This window comes from Ciconia boyciana, chromosome 7 (assembly GCF_034638445.1).
Source record: "Ciconia boyciana chromosome 7, ASM3463844v1, whole genome shotgun sequence".
Taxonomy (NCBI): Eukaryota; Metazoa; Chordata; class Aves; order Ciconiiformes; family Ciconiidae; genus Ciconia; species Ciconia boyciana.
In genome coordinates, this window is record NC_132940.1 from 1,968,170 (window position 1) to 1,995,528 (window position 27,359).

Genomic DNA, 27,359 nt, shown 5'->3' on the forward strand with positions numbered 1-27,359 from the left:
TGCCTTTGGGAACAGCGTCGGCGGGTCTGAATCCGGCCTTCGGAGCAGGAGAGACCGGATTTGGTTGCGCAATCTCCCGTAGAGCTGGAAGAAGGCGCTTTGTACGGCTCTGGGGGGTTTGGTGGATGATGAGGTTTGGGAATGGGCACGGCGTTTTGGTAAAAATTCCCCGTCCTTCGTGCTCTGCTCCCCGGGGCTGCGCACGCTCGGGCTCAGGAAGAAAAAGTTAAAAAAAATGAAAATATCAATAAAATCTTTCTTAAAAGTGTTCGCGCTTGCTGTACCGGTCCTGGAGCCTTATCAGGGAAGATGCTACAGCTCTCCAGATCCGAAGGCACCCAACGCGCTGCCGCTGTATAAATTCCCTGCTGCGACGTAGCACGGCTTATGTCATCATGACGTCACGGCGGCCAAAAAATGCCATTCTACCTTAAAAAAAAAAAGAGGGAAAAGCGATTTCTAACGTGAAAACAGGTTATTCCCTGAGCTGGGAAAGCGGGGGGCTGCGGGGAGGCAGGCACCCTGATGTGTTACCCTTATTTTAGGGATGCCCGAGCCCCCCCCCCGGCAGCGGGGCGGCCCCGCCCACCCCCTCCCGGCCCCGCCCACCCCCTCCCGGCCGGGCGGGGCGGGGCCGGGCGGGGGTGGGCGGGGCGCGCGCAGGCGGTGGGCGGGGCCAGACCGGTCGCTCCGGTCGCCTGTGGAGACGGGGCTACGGGCGGAGGACGGGAGCGGCGGGCGGTGAGTGCTGGGCCGGGCCGGGCCTGGGCGGGGAAGGGGCACCGGGTCGGGGGCTCCCCCGGCGGGTCGGGGTCTGTGCTGGCGGGGGCAGGCTGGACGGACTCGGCGGGGCAGCGGGAAGCCCCCAGCCCGGGCCCCGTTGGCGGCTGGGCCCCCCGGGTGGGCCGCGGGCGGTGCTGGGCCCGGAGGGGCGGGCTGGGCCCGCGCGGTCCCCGGGCAGTTTTTAGGTTGGTTTAGGGCTTTTTGTGGGGTTTTTTTGTTTGTTTGTTTTCCTCCCTTAGCTCTCCTGAGGAGCAGTCCCGGCGAGAGTCAGCCCGGAGCCGCTTTGATGCGGTTCAACAAGTTGCGTGCGGCTCCTGAAAGGGACAAAATCTGCTCAATTATGTGAAAAAACCCCCCAAAACAATAAAACAGGCCTTTCTCTTGGAGATAGGGGCTGTCCAGCAGCACACAGCCTTTCCGCCTCCATCCGTCCAGACCTTCTGTATGGCAGTGGTGGATGCACAGGGCTGGGAGTAGGAGCCTGCAGAGGGGCAGCCCCAGCCTTCAGAGAAATCATTTAAACTTTTAATCTGTTTTTTTTTTTTAAATCATTTAAACATGTAATCTGTTTTCATGTTCCCACTCGTCAGGCAATGGGCTTTCCTCGGCCCCGCTGGCCGCGCTCTGCTTGACGGAGGAAGTTTCCCATGTGCGAGGAGTTGTGGGATTAGTGTGGGAAGGAGTTTAATTAGTGGTAAGCGTCATTATTCGAGGAGGTTTCACGCTGATACTGAGAAGATTACACGCCCTGTTGCAGGAAAAAGTTTACTTTAACTTTTAAATCACAATACTCTATTCCAAGCTTAAATTCTTTACTTTTTCGGGGGGGAAAAGGGTATCTGGCGTGTACATTGTGTTTTTAGCCTGGTGCTGTTGGGAAGGAGGACCCACGCTGGGCTGATGCCCGTCTCAGCCCATCCATCTCCTTCCCCCCTCGCTGGCGCTGACCCCGCCGCGGGTGTGTGGGTGACGCTGGGGTCTTGTCACTGCTGGAAGAAAGGCAGCAGGACGTGCGTCGGCCTGTGGCTTTGAGCTGGGGGGGATTTGTCACAGCAGACGCGATGGGGCAGACATTGAGGTTACTGCAAGGCAGAGGAGGGCTCGGGAAGCCAGGCTGAATACGTAGGAAGCTGGGCCTCGTTAGTTCTGACGATCAGAAAACAATTTGATTAGTATGGCATATCAAATTGAATTCACAGTAATTTTTCAGGCTATTAGCCTGCATTTCTATTGACTTAGAGCTAACAGCATCAGTGACAAGTTACTTGTTTGCATTTATCTTGGTGTAAATTGGTTTAGAAATAAAATTCTGTGAGTAAACGGTGAGTACTGGGCAGCAGTAGCATTTTATGCTACTCCACTAGCACTAAATGAGATTGAGGGATTAGTATGCAGTTAATGACTTCTCAATCCCGTATTTCATCCTTGCGTTGAACATATTGCAGTCATTGAGGATATCTTTAATCAAGCACTAAAGCGGCAAATAAACTCTAAAGGAGAACAATGGATGGGGTCTAGTGCTGCGGTCAAGCTCACTTGCGTAATCGCCCAGCTTCATTTAAAAATTAAGCTCTCCTGCTATTTGGTGAAGTTTCTGAGGGCTCCCAAACAGCAGGCACCACTGGTCAGAACCAGCATCTCTCCTCTCTCGCTGGCATTATACTTTAATGCAAATATCGAGTTGTGTTGTAGGTTTCAGATACTTCTTTTGTATCAGATATAGGTCTCTGTGGCTATATAATAACTTATTTAATGAATACTGACAGTTCTTAATTTCTTAGGCTCTGTTCCTCAAAAGACTCGATATATTTGAGCCAAATTCACGAGAATTTCTCTGCAGCGCCGCGAGGTCTGAGATGCAGACATGGGGATAGCATGGTGATGGCTCCACAGTCCCTTCAAGTGTTGCTGAAATGTTGAGTCTCTTGTGGAAGATGCTAAACATGACAGCTCTGCGGGGTGGGAACGTGCTTCCTTCCCGGGCACAGCTTCCCAAACCCTGATGCATCATCCTTTGATTAGGCTCCGTTGCAAAAGCAAATTCAAATTACTGCAGAAGTTCGTGGTACAGGCCCATAAATCCTCACCCTCAGCCCTTTCACTTTGTCCCCTGTGCCAGAGCAGAGATTACCGCAGGAGCTGGCCACACGGGGACGGAGAGAAGTACTTTCCAAGCAACATATAGTTAGTATGGGAAATGCCACCACAACCTTGGCTGAGCTATGGAGCAGTATTCCTGGGAGGATTGTATTGCTGCAAATTCATCTGCACTTACAAAAACTATAGGAATGGGTAGGGCCCGTGGGTCTCATGTTCTGCCCTCGTTGTGCAGAGGTAGGAATTGGTAGTGAAGCTTTCATTAGCTTTAATGGAAGCAGAAAGCAAGTTCCCCCAATCTTGAAAGTAGTTGTGGACTCTCCGTTTCTTGGGAAATTGAAGCTGCAGATGTTTGATGACTCTTGGGATTTGCTCCATATTAATCACTGCTGGAATCGTGCAGCTATTTTCTGAATTTTGCAATATTACACAGCTAGACCTCATTTTTCTGAACCTGAATGTTCATCCTGCCTTCAACACTGTGGTCTCTTCAGAAATCACAGCTTTTCTGCTCTCAGCGATAACCTATAGAGGAATGTAGAAGGGAGGGAGAAGAGAAAATACCAATGACATGAGCAAAAAGTTTTCACTCTGTATTTTGCAAGAATTAATGAGAAGTAGCAGAAAGAGCAGGGGTAGTGACCAAAGTCCTCGGTGACTGAGCTACGGTAGGATTCTCTGTGGGGTTTTTCGGAGGTAGGTAGAAGCGGGAAGGTGGAGGGAGCGGTGGGGGTACCCAGGGGAGGTGGGAGCACGACAGGGGTACGTCCGTCCCCCAGAAAGGCATGCAGCCTGGGGGGATCCAGCATTCCCATGTGCCGCGACATAGCGCTCGTTACTACGGAGCAGCTCGGCCCCCTTCCAGCCAGGCGTCCGTGGGGAGAAGGTCCTTAAAACTGAGACCTGGGGTACAGTGTACCCTGTGTCCGCAAGCTCCAGGGCTCCTGGGGGGGCCCCTGGGCAGCATAGTCTGCCAGTGTGGGTGTAGGTGGTTCGTAGCTTTGAGATGTTCAGGGACACCATCGAGCGTGTATTTTTAGTTCTGTTCCTTTGAATATTTGGTAAAGCAGGCAATGTGTTTATATTCAGCTTCCTGTATCTGTATCAGCGTCTTGGCATGTGATGGAGTTAGAGTAAAAAAAGAAGAAAAAAAAGTGTGTTGTAAGGGTTGTTTGTATTGCAGCGGCTAACGGCTGCAGGATGTGAGCTCCGGGATGCCCTGGGTCCCGAGCCCCCACACGAGGGTGGTACCCCATGTTGGCTCCCATGGGCTCACCCAGGACTCGTGCATCAGCTTGGGGTCGTCTCCTTCATGTTTAAACAGTCAGCTCAACTTGAAGCAGGAACCAGGCTTGCTCTTCGATTTCTTTACACCATTTTGCTTCCCATCCCTTCTCCCGTGTCTTTACAAACCTGCCGTACAAGGACAGGTTACTTCTTGGCACATTTTAGTTTTGGATGTACGCATGACCTGAGCCTTACTGCTTCCCTCTGCTGTGCCTGTGCTGTGACACACGGCATCTGCTCAGAGCCCTTCCTCACCGTGTGGGTAACGATCCTCCAATGCTGGCTCTCCCGAGCGTGGAGGCGGCAAAGCCGGTCTTTGCCATGGTGGGAAGGGGGACAGCTTGGTTCCCCGGCCCAGGCTGCGCTGGCAGCTGCACAGGCTGATGCCGGCAGTGCTCTGTTGAATCATCCCTTCGCTATTCGTAACCTCTCCTTGCGCAGAGGCAGTTGGAGCACACGGGAGAGATTTTGCCTGATCTTGCTCTCTAAATGATAGTTATCTTTGTGCAATGGTAATTATCTTTGTGCGAAAGCCATGCAGCTAGGTGCTGATATTCAGAATAACTTATTTCCCTTGCTGGGGCAAGAACTGGGCAATTCAAAAGCCGACGCTAAATGCATAAGAGAGTGGGTGGCTGTGTTATTCGGGTGGGGGGTGTGTATGTGTAGGATTACCATGGGGAAGAGAAAAAGTTTTCTGGTGTTTTAAGCTGAGGAAAGCAAGAAAACCTCCCTCCCAGTTTCCATCATTGATAAGATGATGCCGTGGGACTCGGCACTGCCCTCCCTGCCTGTGCAGCCTCCTTCGGCTGTACCGGGCTTCTGTGCCAGGGAAGCGTAAGGGTAGGTGCGGGATGTTCTCATGAGGGATGGGTGGATATCATTAGAAAGGGAAAATACGGGCTGAGAACCAGGGAAAACCGTCATGGCTGTGAAAGCTGGTGCTGTGGGTCTGGCTTGTGGAGCAGGAACCGCCACGGGAAGGGTTGGGAAGCTCTGCAAGTGGGGACTCGGTGGTGGCGGAAGGGTGGCCCTGCAGAGGAGAGGGCTCATTTGGCAGAAACAGGCATTCTAATTGTTCATAAATTGGAGTTTTAATTTAAAATTTATTGTAATGTAGGAAGTCTGTCTCCAGAAAGGCCTTTCCTGAGCTGTCTGTCCCTAGTTGGATATGTTTAGACTTCTGTCCTCTGTTGTTAGGTCTTTGGGCTTCAATTTTCTCAGCAACCGGTGCAGTCTGCAGTTCTGAGATACTAGATGTATCTGTGTATACCTTTTCAGTTAATAAAAGAAAAAAAGGTTCTTTGCCATGTCATTAGTCATCTCGATGAATAGCCAGAGTATTTCCAGAAGAAAATTTCCTTTCTGTTTTTAAAAATAAAATCAAGCAGATACCAAAGGCATCTACGCTATTTTTTGTGTGCTGCCATATCACAGTGAAGTGCAAGAAATTCTGTCCCAGGGCTATTCATTATAGTTTGTGTTAAAAAAACAAAGTTCTTGTGAAGGATCCTGTGCCGTAGTACGGTGCAGCTTTCCATGTGTTTTCAAAATCTTCCACTGATTATCTTCTTCTCCTTTCTTGATCCCGCTCTTCAGTTGTCCTTATTAATCACCACCAGCACAGCTGGCAAGAAGTTATCCTCTCTGGAAAGCTACACTGTTGTAGGAAATACTCGAGGTGAACATAAACCAGCATGAAATATGAATTTGCAGTCATCTAGCAGTTCTGCAGAAGCCCAGGAGGCTCTTGTTTCTGAATCAAAATAATTCCAAAAGCATGTCCAACTTTGTTTGCCAGGAAAAGGGTCCGTCTGTGCTGCAGAGGAAGAAGTTAAGCAAATGCAACACAAAGGCTCAGAAATGAAAGATTAAATGGAAAGAGCTTGTTATTTTTGTTAATGAAAAACCATAATCCTTCAGCCAAACTCTTGTTTTCCTGCATCATCTTACTCTTGTAAGGTGTGGTGCAAAAGGTGGTGTGTTCTCCTGTTGCTTGTTTTTTTGCAGCAGTCTGGAGTGTGTGTTAGACCACCGGGGCCGCTGCCCTAAAAATGTAAAAGTTGGTGCCATTATAAGTAAAATACTCTGTTTTGTCGGTCATTGCTGTGAATAAGTTTGAGCAGATCCCAAAATACATTTTCAGCTGTTGTTTTAGATTCAAGCCAAAAAAAAAAAAATTAGGCTTTTTGGTCTAAGCTTGGAGCTGGGATAAGCAGAAAGCGTTGATGACAGTTTTGGGAGATGGACCATCTTCTTCCCAGCCAAATCTGGTTTATGTTACTGTAAAACTTGCAGGGGATTTGCCCTGCAAAGCAGGGATGCTCCAGCTGGAGCTGGCTGCTGGGGCCCGTGGCGCAGGAGGACCCGGGCTTGGGCTGCTGCCCTTGGCCGGAGGGTCTGGGACCCATTTGGCAGCGGTATTTCCTCATGTCTCTCTCCCATGTGCCCTTCCCTGATTTATTCCTTCCCAAGAATGGCCTGACCTCTGAATGCTTTACACCCCAGCTATGCAGCACGTCTTAAGCAGGGTTTCGGAGGGGGTGGATTACGCCGGCCTCAAACTATGCTAGTAATGTCGGGTTTGTGGGTTTTTATGACTAATTTGATAGGAGCTTTGATTAGGCAGGAATATCAAGTCTTTATGGCTCTAGGGTGGAAAGCAGCCCCTATGAGCCATATCTTTTTTTTTAGATGCATTAAGAGATTGTTTTGACTATGTGTTTTGATCTCCATCAGGAAGCAGAAGTCAATAGATTAAAATTTTTCTTACTTTTCCTTAACAATTTTCAGGGTGCGTGACCGGAGTGAGACGTGCACAGATAAGCAAAGCAGAAGCTTTTCCATTAGAACTTGTATTTTGCACAGCGCAGCTGTCACACGTATGTAAAGGAGAGTTACGTGTTGCATTTATTTTTGTTTCCTTGCTGTACGTGAAAAGCACAAGCTTGGAACTGGGACAACAAGGACTGGCTGCAGCAAGGCAGTCTCTTTTTGAATACAATTTATTTTCCTACTCCATACGATGACTTTTAACAACAGCTATTAAAATTTTGATGGCGTTTCGAACATGGGCAGCAGCCCGTGATTTATAAAGGGGACGCTGCCCATGCTGCCAGCCCATGGCAGTCGGCACCTCTCTGCCTTGTTAAGGACCGTCCCTTGGGAACTTTCAGTGCTTCCCCCCCCGACCTTGTTTCCTGGGAATGGGGGAACTTAATTGCTCTGGCTCCCCTGACCCCATCGTTGCTGCCTGGGGAAGGCTGGGGGCTGTGTGCTGCAGCCCAGCCCCTCTGCCAAAGCCTTTTGTGGTCATTCTGTGCTGCCATGTGCCAGCCAAAAGGCAACAGCCTCCCGCTCCTACCCTGTCCCCGCTGGTGGTCATTGCCATCGCTTTGTCCCTGTGCATCACTCTGGGTTTAGCATGCCGGGAATTGGCTCTACATTTCATGCGTACTGGGGCTGGTAAATCTCGTAGCTCATTGCGTTATTTGGCCGGTTACTGAGCGGTGCCAGGGCTCTGTGCCAGATCTCCGCCGGCCGTCTGGCAAATGACGGTTGTTTTTCTTCCAAAAAGTGTCGGTGGCGATTCTGGATCCTGCTGTGCCCTGGTTAATGAGTTGTCTGTGCCCCAGCTGCTTTGCCAGTTTAGTAAACGCCCGGTGCATATAATCCGTGTTTTGCACCGTATTTGACAGTGGGTGTCTCTGCAGGGATACAAAGGTATATAAACACGCATTATAAATCACAGGAAAGGTTAACATAGCAATTACCAGTCAATGTTAGATTATTAGGTGCTGGTTTTAGAACTTGACATGTGTATTTGCACACCTGTGTGTATTGCACTGCATGTGCACGCCCTTGGGCTTCATGCAGGAGCAAAGCAATGCAAATAAAAAGACAAACAACTTTATTTGTAAATAAAGTCCCCCCTCCAGCTAGCACAGAAGGCATGTCACCTTCTGTTTTTTATCACCTTTTCTTTTGCCCATAGTATCAAGGCAGCCAGCTTGGTTTGTGGTTGTATTATAGATAGATGTTTTCAAACAAACCCATGTGTTCTTCAGTCACTGGTTTCTGTTCTTAGCGGTGCTGAGTTGTACATATCAGGTGCCCAATTCCACTATCATTCATGACCAAAACTTGTAGAAAAACACTGCTCTTATTGAATTGTCATTGTATAGTTTTAGTTTAAAATTAGCGTTTTGCACACTGAAAATTTACAAAGGGTGTTAAATATAGCGTGCTCGGGATTTGCCAGGCTTGCAACAGTGAACAGTATCTGGTGCAGGAACTTGGACTTTTTAGGATTGATCAAATTCCAGCGTTTTTTTTCTGAGTGTGTAAAGGCCTCCATAGGAAATGTGGGCTCTCAGATTTGTTTCTCCTGGGGTTTAAGCACAGCTGCTAGAATATATCAGTGGAGGCTTACATCTCAGGGGAGTCTACAGGAGGCAAAGTAATACATGTGCCCAACACCGGCTACGCTGGCACTTAATGTAAACTTAATGTAAACCTGCTCAGGGTTTTACCCTGAGTAGTTTAACTCGTTTTAAAGCCCGTAGCTTTTCTAATAGCTGCCTCTCAGTCTCGTCTGCTGTAGGTCTGGGTGGGACCTCTGTCTCGGGAGCATGGGCTTCAGAAGGAGCTGTCGTGGCAGTGAGGAGGCAAAAAGGCTGCGAAAACTTGTTGACTTCATTCACCTTTAGGAGGTGGCCGGAGGGAGTTGGCCGCCTGTGGCCGTATCCTTGGGAAGGGAAATCGGGGAGCTGGCCATAAGAGAAGTTTGAGGTAGACTTTTTTTTTGGTGAGGCCAATTTCAAAATACTGTAGTCTTTGTGACTAGAATTAAACCACAAGTGCTAACCCTTCTTAGCTTTGGCTTTCTTGCACTATGAAGTACTTAACAATTTTTATTTTACTCTGTTTCAGGATCATTACACCGATAAAATCAAAGCAAGCTGGACAGGTAGCAAGACTGCCTATGTAGGTGAGTTTCCAGTACACGCTTGTTCCTTTCTTTCATGCAAAATATAAAGCAGCATGACAAGTCCCAAACCCCAGTGATTTAATTTTATTCTGGAGTAGAACAAATACAAAATATTTGGCAGCTTTATGGAGGAGAGGCCACAAGGAAAGCACCCGCTCCGTGGCAGCCGGGCAGGCTCTGCACTTGCCGCTTGGTACAGCGCTGGCTGCTGCCTGTTCTCTAAGGCATTAGCAGCAGTGGTTGCTGACACTCATTCACCTCCCTTTTAGCTACCTGACCGCCTTCCCATTGAATATTGAGGGGCAGAAACGCTATTTTGAATGGTCTGCTTCTCCCACGGAAATTAGGCTTTTCCTTGTTTACTACACCAGTTAGCAAGTGGCAGCGTGGAAGTCTTCATAATTTCTGTATTTGCTGTGTTATTGTATATTGTTTGACCATCTCAGAGTGCAAATTCCTCTTCCTGTATTTGCCCCTTCCTTAAAATAGGTACTTTGATAAATTCATGTAGCCAAGAAGCTTGTGAAATACTTTGCACCCTGTTAGTGGCTTTGAGCTCAGAACCACAGAGCTCTTCACAGAGCATCTCCCACCAGCGTCCTCGGCTTTATCTCTCTTTCAGACTAAAGAATTTGCTGAAGGTCACGTAACCTGAGGCCAAGCTGGATCTCGTCACTCCCAGTCTGGTGCTTTAATCACGGACCGCTCCCGCTTTACATGCTGTAAGATGAACTGATTTTGATACAACTAAAAGTCTCTTTGCAAATGTCTCTTTGTAGTTTGTGTATGTCTTTTCTGGTGTGAGTTAGCTGGGTAGCGCCCTTTGGGGAGAAACAGGTACCTTCTGTGGGGAAACTGCACCGCAGTTCGTTAGGGAGCACAGGTTGTCTTTACTAATGGCTTCAGGCCGATGTCTTTAAAATAATACTGCTCAGACGTTTTTCAAAGTAACCTTGATCTAGAAGTCAGTTTTCATGGCTTTCATTTGTACTGAAGATATAAAAAGTGAAGTCATAGAAAATGCAGAGGAAAATAAAATCAGGTTTTTCCACTACTCGCTTCCCAACAAGTACATTGGGTTTGACAGGATCACGGGTATGGAGGCTGACTTTGAAAATCAAATGTAGCTGTAGTCCAGTTTTGATCAGCAGGATGGTACTGGGATAACTTGTGAAATGGAGGTTATGAAGGAACACATCCTTAGTTAAATACCCAGAATGCTAGATCCATTTGAAGATCTTGAGAGTTGTCTGTCTTCTTTCATTTCACATTATTTGGGATCTTTATACATTTTAGAAAGACTAATTAAGGCACTGGCAGCATTGTTTATAATTAAAAAAAAAAAATCTCAACCGTAAAATCTCTAAATATTCTCAAGTGTAAATTCTCTGAAGAAGCAAACATCACAAATTGGTGTTCTGTGTTTTAAGGACCTTTTATTCTCCATGTGCACTGACAGGTTGCTCGCCTCTGGGGAAAGCAGGTGTCTCTGCATGCCCAGACTTCCCATCGCTAACCTAGCCCTCATTACTGCACTTTCTCCAAGAGATACAGATGGAAGTAGAGTTTGTTGTACTGTATCTTTTCTGCTGTAAAAGTGGTTTTGAAATCTGCTAATATGTATACTGTGATCCAAACAAGAGGCAAACAGACTGAACAGAGCTGAGGCATGCTGGTCCCCTGCTTGCACCTCGCTTTTATACCTCTGACGTGTAAAACCCCATCTCTGTGGTTGCTTCAAGCTCACGTCGTGTGTAAGATCTGTACTTGTGCAGACTATATAAAAGACCAAGCGACTTTGTGCAGAACAGAAGCTTCTGTGTCCAGCCATGCCCGGCAAAACAGAAGGTGGGTCTTCTGGCGCGCCTGAGTTTCCCCGATCCCTTCAGCTGTGGTGCTGTGCAGGGCGTGCATCCCAAAGCATCCACGTCCTTCACAAAAAACACTGTGTGCAAGTAGTGCAGCTGCCAGCTGTTTCACTTTTCTGTGTGCATGGTAATCGTGTGATCCTTGAATATGCAAAGGAATTGTTTTTGTTTGGGGAGGATCTTGTTTTCTTTTACCAAACCCAAACTTTTTCTAGTGTGTATAAAATATTTGTGCTGCGATTGTAAATCTTGCCTGATACCTATTTAAAAATCAAGTCGTCCTCACCTCCCAGGAATCAGCTAGCCATCACTGTTGCTGCTGCTACTAGCAGTTTAGTTCGTGGTAGCTGTGGAGGTGGGAGTAGAAACCTTCCCCTGGCCGCTGGTCCCTGCGGTGGCAGCTAGTGCAGGCACCACAGCTGGCAGCCACAGCCTCGCTGCTGAAAACTATCCAGGCCTTGGCTGGGGCTGTGCGGAGGGAGGATGAAGGAGCAGGGTGCTGCTCGCAGCCCCCTGTGGTACCCCCAGAGCCAGCGGGGAGGTTGTGGGCAATCATGGTTGCCGTTTTCCCTGGGAAGTTTGCATCGCAGGTACTGTGTTCAGTACTGCAAAGTGCACAAGCGTCTCGGAGTCCTTCTCCTCCCGGTAAGCTCTGGCGTATCGCACAACCTCGTCTCTCCTTTTGTTGGGTGTGGTATGAGTATCATAAGGACAGAAATGACCAGAAAGCATCTCTAATCCCTATGTCATTTTACTACTCAATTCTGTTTTCTTGCTGAGGGCAGGGCTCCGATGTTTTCCTACTAACCAGGTTTTATTTTCCATTCTATTCACTAGCATGAGAGATTGAGCAAAAAAGATTTCAGCGGCAGTGTTTCCTTCTGCCGGGTGTCTCGCCATGGTTTCCACTGGGTGTCAGCACGGCCCCGTGCTGGGGCCAGGGCGGCAGGAGCCCTGCCAGCCACCACCGGCTTTCTCTTTGGCTGCACCCACTGCTGGAAAAACGAGGTTAGCTGCATAACCAGAGCAGAGTGCTGGCTGAGGTGCAGCTTTGTGATGATGGGATCACCCTGTGCAGGCGCGAGAGGTGGGTGAGCTGGGAAGGGGCTGTTTTGCTGGAGGTACTGTCTCTTTCTCCAAGCAGAGCACCCGGTTGGAGCAGGAGGAGTGTCGAACATGCGCTCCTCGTTCCAGTGCTCTCTAATTAGGGTTACATCTGGGACAGTGGATCCTCATTTCTGCAAGATCAGCGTGGATAACTTTTGTAGTATTTACTTTGAAGGTGCGGATGTGATAAAGAGCGCTCCCAGAGAGGTGCTGTGGCTATATGCATGCAGGAATCGGTGTGTGCTGGGCCATGCCTGGCAGGTGTGACAGATCAGGGCTGCTCACCCTGTGCTTCCTCCACACCAACCCTTCCACTCTTTCCACACTCGATACGCATCCTGGCTTCCCAAGTCCTTTATAAAATCCTTGGGCCTGCTGCCTGTCCTGCCAACCCGAGGCACCTCCTTCAGGCCCTTCGACTCTGTATGGTCAATGCTGGGCGAGAGGAAGCACCCCCGAGGGCAATTTGGGTTTTGGGTGGGCAGAGGCATCCCCTGAATGCACCCTTGTCCCACCTGCTGCTGCTATCGGGGACCCTGTGCCTCTCCCACCCTCCCTGCAGGTCACCTCCCAGGGACTGGGCAGCAGCAAAAAGCCTGTTCCCAGTCCCACTGCGCAGCGAAGAGAAGATGGTGTTGGGGAAGGGGCCTGGGGATCCCCTGCCTCCCCATGTGGGAGGGCAGGAGCAGCCTGAGCCCTACGCTGGGATCCTCGACCTGGCGCAGGGAAGAGGAGAGCATGCTCTCCCAGCCGGCCGTGGGAGCTGGCATCCTCTTTGCCGGGCGGTTGTGGAAAGGTGCCGCTGCATGCTGGGGCATGCGGGATCTGGGGGGGCACGCATCGGCACTTGCTGGGGCTCTGAATGCTCTGCAGCAAATGCTGTTCCCCTCCAGGCCTGCTCCAGCACAAAGAGGCGAGTGGTTTGGCTGAAGGTAGTGCTAGGCCCTTTGAGATTCCTCCAGCAGATTCTTCCCTCGAGGACCTAAACGTTAAAAAAATCAAGGCCATGAAATATCACAATGACAGAGACTTTTTGATGCTTACGTGAAACCATGTTTCTGTACACTGACATACGTGGTTGTGCTACGATACACCCTCAGAATAGCGTTGTTTATTTCTGCACCCAGCTATGGCTTTTAATGCCAGCGTCAGGCCTCTTGGCTTGGGCTCGGAGAGTTTTTAGGTTCTGCAAGTCGTAACAAGCCTGCTCCCGAGCAGCCATGTCTGCCCTGTAGGAAAACCAACAACCAGCATTCAAGTCCCAACCAGCCGCCAGCCTTCACGCTCCCACACAAGCGCCTGGGAAAGCGGCACGTGCAGAAGCACTCGCAGCACCCGGAGAACCCGTGGAAACCTTATACCAAAACACCCCACACCCTGCCGCTGCGCCTGGTGCACGTAGTGAGTGGTGCACGTAGCCCACAGTCATATCCCAGGTGCTGGAGAGGTGCTCTGGCATCACCCCCTCCTTAAACTACCCCTCCAGGGACTGTTGCAGCTCCTCTTCCCTGCTCCCCACGAGGACTGTCCTCGACTGTAGCTGCTGGTGCCTCTCCATCCTGCTTGCAGCCCCTCTCCCTCTCGCTGCCTTCTTGCTCCTTCCAGCCTTCCCAGCCCGTGCATGGTGTCCTGCTTAACCAGGCTGGGGGTGAAGGGGGGGCTTGCCTCCTGCAGCGCCCGTTCCCCCTGAAGCAGACCGCTGCCAGGCTGCGTGGTGCAGGGCAGGCGGCTCCTTTGAAGGTCCGGCTGCAGTCGCACCGGATAAGTGCCGAGGTGGGAGAGGAGGTGCTGCACACCATCAGGAGTGGGACAGGGTCTTTGCGCAGGGGCAGAGGGGCTGCAAAGCACTGCCTGGTCAGGCGGTCACCCCACCGAGGAAGGAGCACCCCTGCCCGGTGGTGGCAATGAGCCCCAGGTGGCAGCTCTCTGTGCTGTCCCCGCTGCGCTCCGGGCAATGGCACGGCTCAGCCTCGGGAGGAGCGAGGAGCTTTATAGAGCAAAAGCAAAACTTGTAAGCACAGAAAAGCAACCATAAAAATGCCACCTTCCTGCCCAACAAATCTATTCTCTGTATTTTCAGAAGCAAAATTGCTGACTTCAGAGGTAGGAGTAAGCTCCTGGCTTTTTATTCCTGCTAGCTCTGGAGAGTGTAAGTAGATAAGAGGAGACAGCTGGATTTGGGGTTTGGTGCTGTGTTATTACCGAATTGGTCGCAGAGTCCCAGCTGAAGGCAGCGGGGGTGAAAGGGTGCCAGGGAGGACAGTGTTGGTAAGGACGGACACTGCAAAATGTCTTTGCGGACAACACTGTGAAGTCGTGGGGAGCCGTTGGTGTAATTTGGCGGGCAGAGTCTTTGTTGTTGGTGGCGATATGCAAAAGGGATCAAGCTTAAAATTGTTTCAGCAAAGACCGGGGAGGTTGCAGGACTGGGGACAGTTTCACTTGTAAACCTGCAGCATTTGTTGTGGAATCGCTGGCACCATAAACACGAGCTCCCGTGGTACCAGGTTATGGTTGGTTTTTGGAGCAGAAATGCTGCCCAAAGGCCACCCGGCACTGCTGAGCAGCTCCGTGGGATGCATGAGCTTCCCCGGCAGCAGCTGTGCCTGGCGTTAGCTTCGGTACCCAGCTCAGGGCAGAGGCGAGGAGCCTGGGCTGAATGCGGCCCAGCCCTTGAGCAGCTCCGTCCTACGCTGCATCCTGCTGCGCCGGGCGCTCAGCAGCGCGAGGGGTCTGTCTTCACACCTGGCCTAGCAAAGGTCCAGCCTCAGGGTAAGAAAAAATTTGCCACCCTGGGTTCAGTCAGAGTGCAGGAGCTCATTTTGGGAGGCGAGGGGCCAGGCATCCGTGCAGACAGAAGGAGCTTGCCTCCCACCGTCCCCGCGTTGGCCTGCTGTTCCCCTCGGTGCCGTGCATCGGACCCCTCGGTGCAGTGCGTCTCCATGGTTCCAAGCCCAGGCACAAGCATGCGCCTCTCATGTTGATAAAACGCTCGTGGCTGACTACCCGGCCACAGACAGCCCCGGGCTCGCAGCCGCGCTGCTGTGTGCCCGAGCGCCTAGTCAAAGCCATGCTTTGGATCCCCGTGAGGGATGTATGAAGGGGTTGGTTTGTCAGAAAAGCAAAAGAAACACTTGGAGGTTTCTGGCTTTGACCTTGTCAGGTTGCTTGTTTGTTTCTTTTTTCCCCATTGTGTTTTTAAGAAAAGCAAAATTATTTCCGTGGTGGTGTTTTCTTTTTTTTTTTCTAGCAGGCTCAAGTGGGCAGCAGCATCCAAACATTTCCAAGCTGGAGGAGCTCCCGGCAGTGATTCAGCGCTGGGCACGGGAGCAGCAGCGACAGCTCCCTGGGGTGCACGCTCCGCTGTCCCACGGGGGTGCGGCGGGGGCAGCCGCCCGGGCCCACGGTCACCCGAGCAGAGGCTGGTGCCCTGCAGGGCCGTTGGTGGTGGGTGCTGTGCGATGCCCTTGGCGAGGAGAGATCCCCTCTGCCAGCGCCCTCGGCAGCGTGCTGCAGAGGGATGGGGGGTCACCGGGAAGGCTGGCATCCCTTTCTGGTTTCGGAACTGCTCGTGTCCTTCTTTGCCCGCTGTTTCCTTGACGAATTTGAAGCCTGCCGTGCTGCCGCCTCCCTGCAGCCCCCACGCCGAGAACAGAGCGCAGAGGGCATCTCCACCTCGAGGAGCCCTTATCACCCACAGCACGGCTTCAGTGGCTTGGAAAAGGAGATGCCGTAGAAACTCGCCTTTGCAGATGAGCTGTAACGTTAGATTCGTGCCCACCCCCAGCTGTGGGTTGTCTCCCCAGAAGACCAGAGGCTGACGGTGTGTTAAAGCCATGTGCATCTTGTACGATTTTAGATGCCATAGTTTTTAGTGTTGTTTTGTGTTTTGTTCAATCCGCTCCATTGATCTACAGTTTTGGGTTATTCAACTTCAAAGCTATTTTACTTCAAGAGAAATAGTAACGAACCTTTAGACCCTTTTTTTTGAACCCTTTGAACCTTTATTCCGCTGCTAGCTGGGGTGCGGAGCTGCAGTATAAGCTGACTTTACCTACTCGAGCGAACAGAGAACTGTTTGCAAGGCAGAGCTGCTGGGCGATTCCCCGGAGTACTTTAGCACTGATGATTTAATTACACATCACTCGTCAGGGGTTTGTCAGTCCTGGATCTAAAAGCGTAAGACAAGATGCATTGGTGTTTAATTTTCCGGTCCTGTTCTGAGCGCCTGCTGCATTGTAGCCTCGTTACCTAAAGCCTGCAGAAAGAAATTGGGCAAGGCCTTGAAAAACAGGGTTTTTCTAGGGAAGAGGGGCTGTCTGTAGGTGTTTTTGTTGTTATTTATAAGAAAGAAAAAAATGCAGGTGTATGCCCTGCGTGAAGTGTACTGGAAGTTTCATGTGTTTTGCCTTTAGCGGTTGAACCTTTGCCTGGCAAAGTGCAGCTGGTGAGCATCCTCCTCTTCTAAACAAATGGAAGTCCTCAGTTTTCTGTGCAAAAAGGTTATTTTCCCCAAAGGATGAGCTTAGCCTTCCCACCGGCATATTTGCTCCGTGCGTTTGTTGACTTTGCTGTTCATTACAGAGCCCTGGCCCAGCACGTGCCTCTGCAAGGCTGCAGTCCCTGCCGAGGGCGGGCAGCCTTGCTCCTTCCCGTTATTAGTACCTTTCCCATAATCATTCTTTTCACCTCTGACAGCTTTCAAACAGAGCAGGGGTAGGGATGAACAGTGAAAAAGGGAAAGAGGTGACCGCGAGCACATGGTAAGTGTGTGCCGTGGTGTTTCGTGGGCTGGACATCGGTCCCCTCTGCGGGAAGCCGAGGGGTCCCGGCAGGGTTAATGGCTGCTGCGATGGAAACTGTTCTTCCAGTCGTCCGTCTCTCCGCACCTTTCTGCTCCTGCAGTCTCCTTCTATTAAGAAGGGGAAAATGGAAGCTGCACGATGTGCTTGGGACTGAAAATAAAGCAAGCTCATCCTGGCTCACACAAGAAACGCAGTGCTGCGGCAGTGGCCTTGCAGCTGTGGGGACCGAAGGGCAGGGTTGTGGGGTGGTGTAGCTGGGGAAGGCAGGCAAACCTGCAAGCTCCTCGCTAGCCGACGTGAAGTACGGGCGCAAAACCTTGCTTGTTTTATTAGACCAGCCAGCACAGCTGGAAAAAACATACTCTGTCTGTGTTTAAACATAGCCGTTCATGTTTTCAGAGCACTTTCTGCAGAAAGGCTTTGCCTTGCGCACGATGGCCAGAGAAGGTTGTTGGTGGGACTGATGATTTTGTGTCTCTTTAGGTTGTGAGTCAGAGACAAGTGAGAGTTGCAGCCATGCCCGCAGCTGCTCTGGCGTTAGGGAATCTCTGTCATCGTCAACCTCAGGCCTGACAAGCCCTCGTTCAGCGTTATCGCTTGCGGGGGACCGAGGTTGTTACTCGCTGTGTGTTCCTACAGCAGCAGTGCAGGGGACCTGCAGCTCGCCTCCTGCCTAGAACAGCATGAGATCACACCGGCCATGTTTTCTCTTAGGTGGTGAACTGAAAAACTCGTTGGAGCTTTGGTTTTGGTCTGTTTAGTAGCGAATGAATAGCTGTGAGTGTGAGTGCTGGGGGACACGGGAGATCCTGCTGAGGAAAGCGATGGGGTGAGTTCGGCTCTCGGGGTGTCTTTGCTTTCGGTTGAGGGCTGCCCGTTGAATGCGAAGGCTTGTTTCCCAGAAATTGGAGCAGTGCTCTCCCCGACTGAGTGTTCTTTTCTTTAGATAGTGACTTAATTCTCCTGGGAGTCATCCCTGGAGACACCCCTGTCCCAGAAAGCCCTGCCCCGGGCTCCGAGGGCACGAAATCCCAAGTTCTGCAGAACTGCGTACACCCCCGATATAGATCTGCAGAGTTTTATGCAGTTTGTTGCTGTTGTCTGAAATCGAGTGTACCCTACGAGAAATCCTGCGTCTCGACATGGCTGCAGCGGCTTAGTTAATAGCGTAAGTTGCCAGGAACTTGGAGGGAAAACAGTATTATTGCGTGATGACCTAGTTGTTTGTAAATCTCTCTGTAGAAGAGATTTAGTAATCTTAGGAGGACTATTAAAGTAATGCTGCTTATATTTGTTTGAAGATGAGGAAACACAGCAATTTAATTTTCAAATGTTATGGTTTGGGGTTTGTTTTTTTTTTTTTAAACATCTAATTTATTAACAAAGCTAACCAGCTGGGAAAGTAAGCACTGAGACTTTCCTAACGAGGTCATTCATGTAGGATGGGAAGGGACTCCAGAGAAACTCAGACTGCTCCGGTGGCAAAAGGGGGTTTGGGGCTGTGGCTTCGGGGTGGGGAAGGGAAGGCTGAACAAAGTCAGCCTAGGCTTGCCCCAGCGAAATGAGAGGAGAACGGTTTATCTTTTAATTCTGCAGTAATTGTTTTTTAACCTTATGTCTTAAAAAAAAAAAAGTAGTACTAAAATTAGAGTTCAACATTTGCTGATCCCTATCTTCTCAGAGGTGCGTGCATTACTTTATAAAAATAAATTGCTTTGGGTTGTTTTATTTTTTTTACACCGTAGTTTTTCAATATAGTAAGTGAAAACTGCAGGGTCTGGAATGGGAGTTTGAGCTCAGTTTGTAGTGGATCTGTGCTTCTTTTGTATCCATGTGAAACAGGTCCTTGTTATTCCAGCGATGATTATTTTAAAGCACTCACAGTTTGCAGTGCACCAGCAGAGTTCATTATCAACTTCAGCAGCTGCATTTATCAGCTCTAACAGCGCATGTTGGAGGTTCCTGGTTGGAATTCTCGTTTTTCACAAACGTGTGAGCCTGTCAGGTATGGGGAAGCTTTGGCAGCTGTTTCTGCGGATCCTTCTGGGCGGTACATGCGGTTCAGTGAGGCTGTTGGGTTCAGCGAAGCTGTTGGGTTCAGCGCGCCTGTGCCTGTTTCACGAGTCAGTCGGCCACCTCGGCCCCAGGGTCCTGCAGAGGTTCTGGCCAGATGCCTTCTGATGAGGGAGCAGGGAGCGCAGGGTGAACACAGTGCTCTGATCCTGTGGGTTTATTCTGATCAAACCCGAAACACCCAAAAGGTCGGGTCTTCTGATTTCTCACTGTATTCTTTGCAGAGTAAATTTCCCAAAGTAGCCAATAGTCTATTATCTTTTCTTAAGATTATCTTCTCTAAATTATGAGAAATTCCTTTCAAATTCCTCTTCCACCATTTCAGTGCCACGTAGCTGAGATGCCGTTTTGTATTTGCACGTCTCCCACCTGGTGTCCGTGGACTCGCTCTCCATCAGGAGCAGGGTCATTTTCATAAGCCGCTGCTGATGCGGGAGGACTTCTCATAGGAATTACAATCCCATTGCAAGAACACCCTCCAGACACGGCACAGCACCTCTCCTTGGGCCCAGGGAAGGGCTGCTGATGCTCTCAGCGAGCTGTGCCTTGCTTCGGGCACCTAGGCATGGCATTGCCTACCTGGGAGCACGGCCTGCAGCCCCGCGCTGGGTGCCAGGGTGGGAGTCACAGCAGCGAGCAGCCCTGGGGGCTGTGCTGGGGGGCAGGCAGAGGCACCGCCTGCAAGGATGATCCCGTTACCATTTACAAATGAGTTAAACCTCATTTATATGTTGAGCAGAAGTCCTGGTTGGACTCTGCAGCCTAAGCGAGTGCCAGGATTAGGCAAGGAAACCCAACAAAGCCCCCGGTCTGGTAGTTCCCCATCGCAATCAATTGCTTTCAGTGGGAAGGAGTCTCAAAATTTGGGCTTGAATGTATTAATGGCTTTGAGCAGAACAGGGTCCAGGTGCTATTTTTGTGTGTTGGAAGGGGGCTGTGGCAGCAGAGCAGCTGTCCCCCTGCCCACTTCTCGTGGCACGCCAGCAAAGGCAGGGAGCATTGTACAAAAACCTCAAAATCTGTGTCCTTTTAAACTTCCTTTCTAGGAACTCTAGCTTAAGATTAGCTTTGCAATAATTAAATTCCTCAAATTGTCAGGTTAAATGCCCCAAAAGTCTAGTAACAGAAGACTCCTATTATGTTTCTAAATGCTGTTTGAAATGAGCAGACGGTGCTGTGGAGTGCAGCCTGCTTGCGTTATCCGTTGGATCTGAGGCTGCAGCTCTTTGGGCAATCCCGGTGTGCCAAGATGCGCAGGTCTCCTGGCTCCATTTGTCTGGCGACAGCATCGCAAAATCATGGAGCAGGTTTACCAGCAGAGCTTACACGTGTCCCGGCTCGGGTGCTGCCGTCGAGAGTCACGAGAGCTCCAGCTTGGTCCTCGCTGCCTCCGGTGAGCGGCTGGCAGAGATCAGGATCCGCGTGCAGGTCTGCTGCAAAACAGCCATGCTCTTGGGGCCAACGGGACCTGCAGCAGCACTGGAGGAGATGGGGGGTCCCCCACGGCCGTCGTGTCCCCCGCTCTGTGGCACCAAGCCCTGGATATGGTCCTGACCCTGCCAATTCACATCAGCTAAAACATAGCCTGCTCCTCGGGATGTGAGGCAATTCACCTGATTTTATAAAAATCTGCTTTGTGTTTGTGGTGAAGCCCACAAAGCGTTCCTGCGTTGCCCGGCGTGCTGTAAGCCTCTCCTGCTTGTTGAGTTGGTCATCACTGACTTGAACTGGAAAAGATCTTCTTGTCTGTGTCACGGCACTGCAGGGCTTATGCCGGAGGTGGTTAATGCACCACAGCCTTTGCCTTGAATTCCAGAGAGTTTTCACTTTGTATTTTGCAAATAATATGACATGCATTCAACGAACACCTCTCATCATCACTTACAATGAGAAACATGCTCCAAGTCGCTTGCCCTTTCCCAGCAATAAAGCAAAACATCTGACTATTAAACCTTTTTGGACAGATTTACGACTATTTCCAGACAAATGTGTTTATGCTGTGTCAGTCAGCGCTCCTTCTCTTGAGTAATTTGCAGACTGAATCACTAAATGTGCCATCAAAATGCATTTTAATATTTGGGTGCTACAAATATTAGTAATTCAGGACGCATACACTGTGTACTTGCTGGAGGATGTTACAGCTCCGTGATTAGCAATCACTCGACTGTAATACGGTGGATCTAGGTTAGTAACTGAGAGTTTGTGCCGGGATGTTGATAGAGAGGGTATTTCAGACACCCGTGCGTCTCTAACTCTCCTCCTCACAGCCGAAGCGTGCAAAGACTTCACACCTCCCTAGAGCAAGCGCTGCTCCCAAAACTCCATGCCCGGTAAGTAGACAGCAGCGCTGGGAGATGGCAGCCCCGCTCCAGCAAAACCAGCACCCGTTCCTGGGAGCGGGGTCCATGGGCTTGCTCGTGCTGGTGCTCCCGGTGCTGCCCGGCCCTGTGTGGTCACAGCTGTGTCTCAGCTGCCCTGCGCTGACTCACGGTTTGGCTTTGTCGCCTCCTGCCTCGTTGTGCATGGATTAAATGAGGGCTGGAAGAGGCTTGCAGGGCTGGAGGATGAGCTGCTTTCATGCAGACAGTCCTGGCTCGTTTCCTTCGTGCTGCTCTGAATGCAGCACCGTGGAGCAGCGGGGCGGTAGGTGCCGAGTGAGGATGAGTGCCTGTGTCTTCGGTTAAGACAGTGCCATAGAGGGAACGCTGCTTTGCAGAGGAAAAAATCGTGTTGGCTTTTTAAAATTTTGCATTAATTGCCTTTCAGGAGTGGTAAGCAGTGAATCACGTCCAACTCGGTCCATAGGTGACCTCTCTGGAGCACGGCGGGAACTTTGGGGAAATTTTGGGGCGATGAGGGGTTGGTGGGGAACTGGGGCAGTGGATGACTGCCACAGACCGAGGCTCGGGTTACTGACCCAGCTATTGCGGAGGTGAAGCAACCACGGTTTACAAGCTGCCCTCCTGCGCAGCCGGGGTGAGTCAGCCGGCAGCGTGTGCTGCCAGCCTGGCTTCCCCGGCCTCCGTGTCACGGGCATCTGCTCTGCTCAAATTTCCTTAACTTTGCTGCAGCTTTACTCGTGGTAGCTGCATACAGGAGCCCCGGGTGGCAATATTTAGAGGAGAGGAAGGGAGACGCTTGAGATACAGCATGTCCCTGAAATGGGCAGTGCCTCGCCTGCTGCAGGGCGCTTGCTCGGAGCTGTGATCTCTGAACTGGCACACGTTTAAAGGTCCTGAAATTACAAAAGACCTTCTGTGATTTGCCCTGAGATGGGTCATTTGGAGTATATGCAGCATTTAAACTAGTTCTGGGTTTCATGCTTGTCTCCTGCTCCTGGATGCAAAGAGTTCCTGGGAAAGTAGGCCAGTGAGCTGAAGAGGGGGCTGTTATATGGCCACTCCCATTCATGCAGATCGGAGAGATTCTTAATATTTGTTGCAGGAAATAAGTTTTTAGTGATACCTAATGTCGATTATGAATGTCCCTCCTACCTGTGCGTGAGCAGGAGGCATTACCTGCTGCTTGGCAATTACTCTGCCCAAAGCCCTTGCAAGGAAGGGAAAACCAGCAGGTCGCTTCATTTGTGATTCACCGCGGGGATGTTAGAAGAGCAGCAGAAGCCAGCCGTGAGCTGTAAGGCGTGAAATGCCAGTTAGCACACCGCTTGCGGTGCTTCTCGCCGGTAGATCGCAGGGCTGCAGAGAAAGCCAGCCGCACTCGGTGCCGGGGGAGCGCAGGTCAGTGGATCGCTCCTAACAGAAAAGGCTGAGGATGCCGTGCGGAGGGTGCTTGCCGCTGGCTGGGCACGGTTCCTGGCCAGCAGAAAGCACCCACGGGTGCCTGCGCTGCTGTCGGAGGAGAGCGGGGGGTGCGTGGCAGTGTTTTGTGGGCATCCCACATCTACCGTGGGTGCGCTCCACTGGTGGGGGCTGTATTGGCCTGACATGCACCGGGGGTGAACTTCAAACCCAGGGCTGGTTTCTGCAGAGGGAGAGAAAAATTTTGAAAATCTGGATTCTGCTGAGCAGCCTAGAAATGATGGCGTGTGCCGAAATGGGGACTTGGTGCAAAATGACGCCGTTCCCGGCTAGCTGGGCATGCACGAGCACCGGCTGGAAGAACAGTGCTGCTACCCAGGTCGAGGCATGAGAAACCTGAAGCCTACAAGGAAACGCTCTGTGCAGCACTTGGAAAGGTCACATGCAGCTACATTGGACTCAAGTCCCTGTAGTGCAATAAATGATTTAAGCACGGCACCACGGAGCCAATTATTCTGGTGGATCTGTGGAAAACAAACAGCAGGGTTTGTGCACAGTCCCGCTAAAGATTGCGTGCAAGGGTTGCCACCGAAAGGACAGTTTCCCAGGCTAGGGCTGTCCTAAACCAGTTGCTCTTTGAACCCCTGGGTACCTGAATAATTTAGCAATGAGCTCTTTGCTGCTGCGATGCCTGTAAGGATTTTTTTTTTTTTTTTTTTGAACGTGATGCTGGTCTGCAGCCCTTCCCTGCTCCTGCTGCTCCATGCACGGGTAGTTTCCTTCCAGCAGCAGCGGTTGAATGGCTACATGGGATGAGAAGCGGCCGGGCATGCCAGGGGCACGCAGCAGGAAGGATGCTGCAGGGAGATGGGGCAAGGGGGCCTTCAGCGTGGCACGGACAAAGGGACAGCTTGTGGCGGTCCCGTAAGCCAGGGCAGGCTCGAGCGTGCCGTGTGAGTTACGTACAGCTGAAGAAGCTGAGGTTTTCTGGTGTAAATGCCAGCGGAGCGCTGACTTATAGCATGCAACTGAGCATACTTTTGTGAACGTGATGAAGGAACCTCGTTCGGGTCTTTGCTCTACAGCAAAGCTGCTCGGGGACAGCAGTGCCAGCACCAGCAAAACTGACCCTTAGTTGTTTTCTGGTGCTGCCTGTCCTCTGGGATCTGCTCTGGAGTCAGAGCTGGCACGCGGGCTGTCTTCCTTGACTGGATACAGTCGCACACCTACGATCCTGGTTTACTCCTTGCTCTTTGGTGGGGTGAGGAGCATGTCTTCCTCCTCGGTCCAAGTCGCAAGGAAGCACGTGGCATCCCGGCACGGGCTGGGCTCCCCTGAAAGCCGGCGACACGTGCTGCCCTCGTGCTGCTCGTGGGCATCCCGCAGGTAGCTGCAAACGGGGGGTCAAGCTGCAAAAGCTGTGCTCGGATCGCTGCTGGACCGGCCGGCGGAGCGCATCCTCCCTTCTCGCTGGACACCATCCAAACTCCGGCCCCACCTCAGGATTGATGCTTTGCATTCTTACCTCGAGAAGGAAAGTCCTGCAGCCGCTCGTTTTTTTTCCGCCACCCCCTATATACGGCCCCATGGGAGCAGACAGCAGCTGGGAGCGCGTCTCTGAGCTTTGCTGCCTTGTTTTCCTTTTCCTCTGACGCGTCGTAAAGCTGCTGCTGGGTCGCTGTGGATCGGCGACGCAGCCCTGCGACGCAGCCCGGCCGGAGCGGGCCGAAGGAAGCGGAGAGGCCAGGCTGTGTCCATGTGTCCGATGTGTCCGTGCCTCTGCCCTTCCTCCTCGCAGTAACCCCTTCAGAATCTCCTCATCCCCGGCGCTCGGGCGGGCGGGCGGCAGCTCTCCTCGCTCCTGGCCGCACCTGGGGTGACCGGCCTTTCCCACGCAGCGGGATCCAGGGATCCCACACAGCGGGATCCATCGTGCCGCGGGGCAGTGGCTGCTGCAGAGACTGACTGTGGTGCGTCCAGCCCCGGTGCAAATGGCAGGCGTAGGGGTGGGCGTGCGGTGCTTTGCTGGCCGTGCTCCGGCTTGGGAAAACCACGAGTCGATAAACCCGTATCGCCCGTTAGCACCGGGAAGAGCGAATCAGGAAGGTGCACAAGAGCTCAAAGCATTTTTTTCTGGAGGGTGTTTTGGTTCCAGAGCATCGGTTGCCAAGCTGCTTCTCAGCTGACCAGTCCTGTTGTGCGAAATAATAAAAATAAAAGCACTTTTTGCAGCATGTCACGGTTGCCTCTGTGTAAAAGCAGTTTAGCATGCTGTGCCACCTTCTGGAAAAGTAACCCGCTGTCTTTCAAAACAGAGCTTCACCGCTTCACTGAAAATGTCTGGCAAAACAGCTAGCACGACCAACAACATAGCCCAGGCCCGAAGGACTGTCCAGCAGTTAAGAATAGAAGCCTCAATAGAAAGAATAAAGGTAAGAGCACATCCTTCTTCACCCCTCTTCCCCCCCCATTTTTTTCCCCCTTCCAGCTGTAGGGTGGTAAGATGAGGGAGTGTGTGTGTGCCCACAGTTCATCCCCCCCCCCCCGAACATGACATTTACATTTCAGCCCAACAAATCTGAATAGATCTAATTCTTGTGGCCACTTACCAGCAGTATCTTCAGGTAGCTCAGTGCTTTATGGATTTGTAGGAGAACTGAAGCAAAATATGAAGTGCAAATCAAATGTGTGAAACAGAAGGCAGGTATGAGTTTCCAGTTTCGTGCATATTGTGTTAATTGTGTGATTTTGTTCCACCCTTCGGCTGGCTGAATGCTGTGTCTGCAAGGGAGGTGACTGTGTAGGGACGTTATAAAAAAAGACGGTAGCAGAAACTGGATTCCTTTAACTTAACGCAGAAAAGAAACCAAACTTTTTTTCCAGTTAGCAGAGATAGATCCTGGCTACACTAGTAAAATTGCCTTCTCGGATTTTGTTGGGCTGCTTGAATTGCTGCCCAGCCCTTTTGAAGGCCAGCAGAACAGACGTCCAGAGCCGCAGAGCAGCGGTGCCCTTCCTCCGGCGACGGGGGTCAGGAGCAGGGCCGCGCGAGGAGGGACCCTGCGCAGCGTTCCCGAAACGCCTAGTCGTCTGAGGACGCTTCTGTTTACTGTCCCCAGCTTTATAGATGAGAATTTCCTCCTTAGGAACCTGCTGTATTATTTTGAACCTTCTCCTGGTTGTTTTTAGTCTTCTGTAGAAGCCGTGTAGGAGCCGAGCTGTACTTTTGCCTGGTGTCACAAACTAACCCCGAAGAGCACCGGGGTCCGTCCTTTTCTCCTCCCTGCAGATAAAGCCGGAGCGATCCCGTGGCAGCGTGTCTTCGCAGGAGACCGGGCCGCGAGAGCGTGTTGATCTCCAAGCACCTCTCCTGTCCCACTCGAGGACTTTGTACCCACCGGCAGCTCTCAGCACGTTTGATCACGTTACCGATTATGGGGAAATACCATTTTATGGGTTTTTTTTTTTTTCCCCTGTCCTCTGCAGGTGTCAAAAGCATCAGCAGACCTAATGCTCTACTGTGAAGAACACGCCAAGAAGGATCCGTTGCTAATGGGCATACCCGCTTCTGAGAACCCTTTCAAGGACAAGAAGACCTGCATTTTGTTGTAGGAGAGCGGCAGCTCCTCCGCAGCCCTCCTGGGCAAAGCCAGCCACCGGCGGGCATGTAGGCAAATACTCTGTAAGGTACCAGCTATTAACTGTGTAAGAGCGGCCGTTCTTTTACCAAGCGTATAAACCGATTTCTTAAGCTTTCTAAAGCATTTCTTCTGTTCCCTATCTTTATTAGGAAGCGAGGTTTCAAACTGAATTAACTTCTTTCTTGTCCAAGGGAATGGGGTCTCGGGCGTGGAGCCCGCGAGTGCTGCGCCGGCATCCCTGCGGTGGGACGGGCAGGGCGAGCCGGGGGTCTCGGCCTCTGCGGGAGCGGGTCCCCGTTTCACTTTGCAAGTTACACGAACAAGACCAAAGTTGCCTGAGCTTCGCTGGCAGAGCAAAGCTGTAGAAACCTGATTGAACATCGTTGGGTTTACATGTTGGGGGTTTTTTTAAATTATGTACGGGGGGCGGGGGGTGTTCCTGTGTCGGTAGCGTGTGTCTATGCATGGACGCATTTAGAAGTGCATTATCTAGCAAAAGCTACCTGGAAAAATGATTGTAGCAAGTGCTGGTGAACTCCGGGGAGCCATGCCTGCCTCCTTCCTTGCGTTGGCTTCTCTTGACAGAGGTTTTTTAAGTGTAAAACCTGAAGCGTCAAGAATGAGAGATCTGCGGATTTATTTTCCTGCTTTTCAAGAGGAGTTGAAAAAGCAGAATTTTCAGCTTCGATCCTGCTTCTCTGAATTATCGTCTCTAATTAAAAAAAATCTGCGTTAGTATAAAAAAACCCTGTCAAAAGAATCTGCAAGCTAGTACTGCCCTGGCTTTGTGCGGAGCTGGAGGCATGGTTCTGGCACTCGAAGTCCCAGTTATATTTTGTGCAGGGAGTCAGAATTTGACTCTTGTAAATTCATTTTTAAAGGGGAAAAATGCCAAATTCTATCCAGATTGTGGCTATGCAGATATAATTGGAGGGCCTTTCCATCAA

At 51.1% G+C, this 27,359-nt stretch overlaps 1 protein-coding gene across 5 annotated transcripts; it reads left to right on the forward strand.

The window, feature by feature from the left end:
• The first annotated feature begins 664 nt into the window (after positions 1-664).
• On the forward strand, positions 665-27,359 carry GNG12 (G protein subunit gamma 12). Of its 5 annotated transcripts, XM_072866401.1 has the most exons (6): positions 3,521-3,576; positions 6,961-7,049; positions 9,100-9,157; positions 9,780-9,879; positions 25,087-25,203; positions 26,258-27,359. In XM_072866401.1, exons 5-6 carry the CDS (start codon positions 25,108-25,110, stop codon positions 26,381-26,383), a joined length of 222 nt encoding a protein of 73 aa, XP_072722502.1. In that variant the 5' UTR covers positions 3,521-3,576; positions 6,961-7,049; positions 9,100-9,157; positions 9,780-9,879; positions 25,087-25,107; the 3' UTR covers positions 26,384-27,359. The 5 variants fall into 5 exon arrangements, with proteins under 5 accessions (XP_072722501.1, XP_072722504.1, XP_072722500.1 ...); XM_072866400.1 differs by lacking the exons at positions 3,521-3,576; positions 6,961-7,049 and adding an exon at positions 665-741; XM_072866403.1 differs by lacking the exons at positions 3,521-3,576; positions 6,961-7,049 and adding an exon at positions 1,454-1,477.

Coding starts and splice junctions, on each gene's coding strand:
- GNG12 (XM_072866400.1), top strand. CDS start 25,108: ATGTCTGGCAAAACAGCTAGCACGACCAACAACATAGCCCAGGCCCGA. Junction 25,204..26,257: donor CCTCAATAGAAAGAATAAAG/GTAAGAGCACAT, acceptor TGTCCTCTGCAG/GTGTCAAAAGCATCAGCAGA.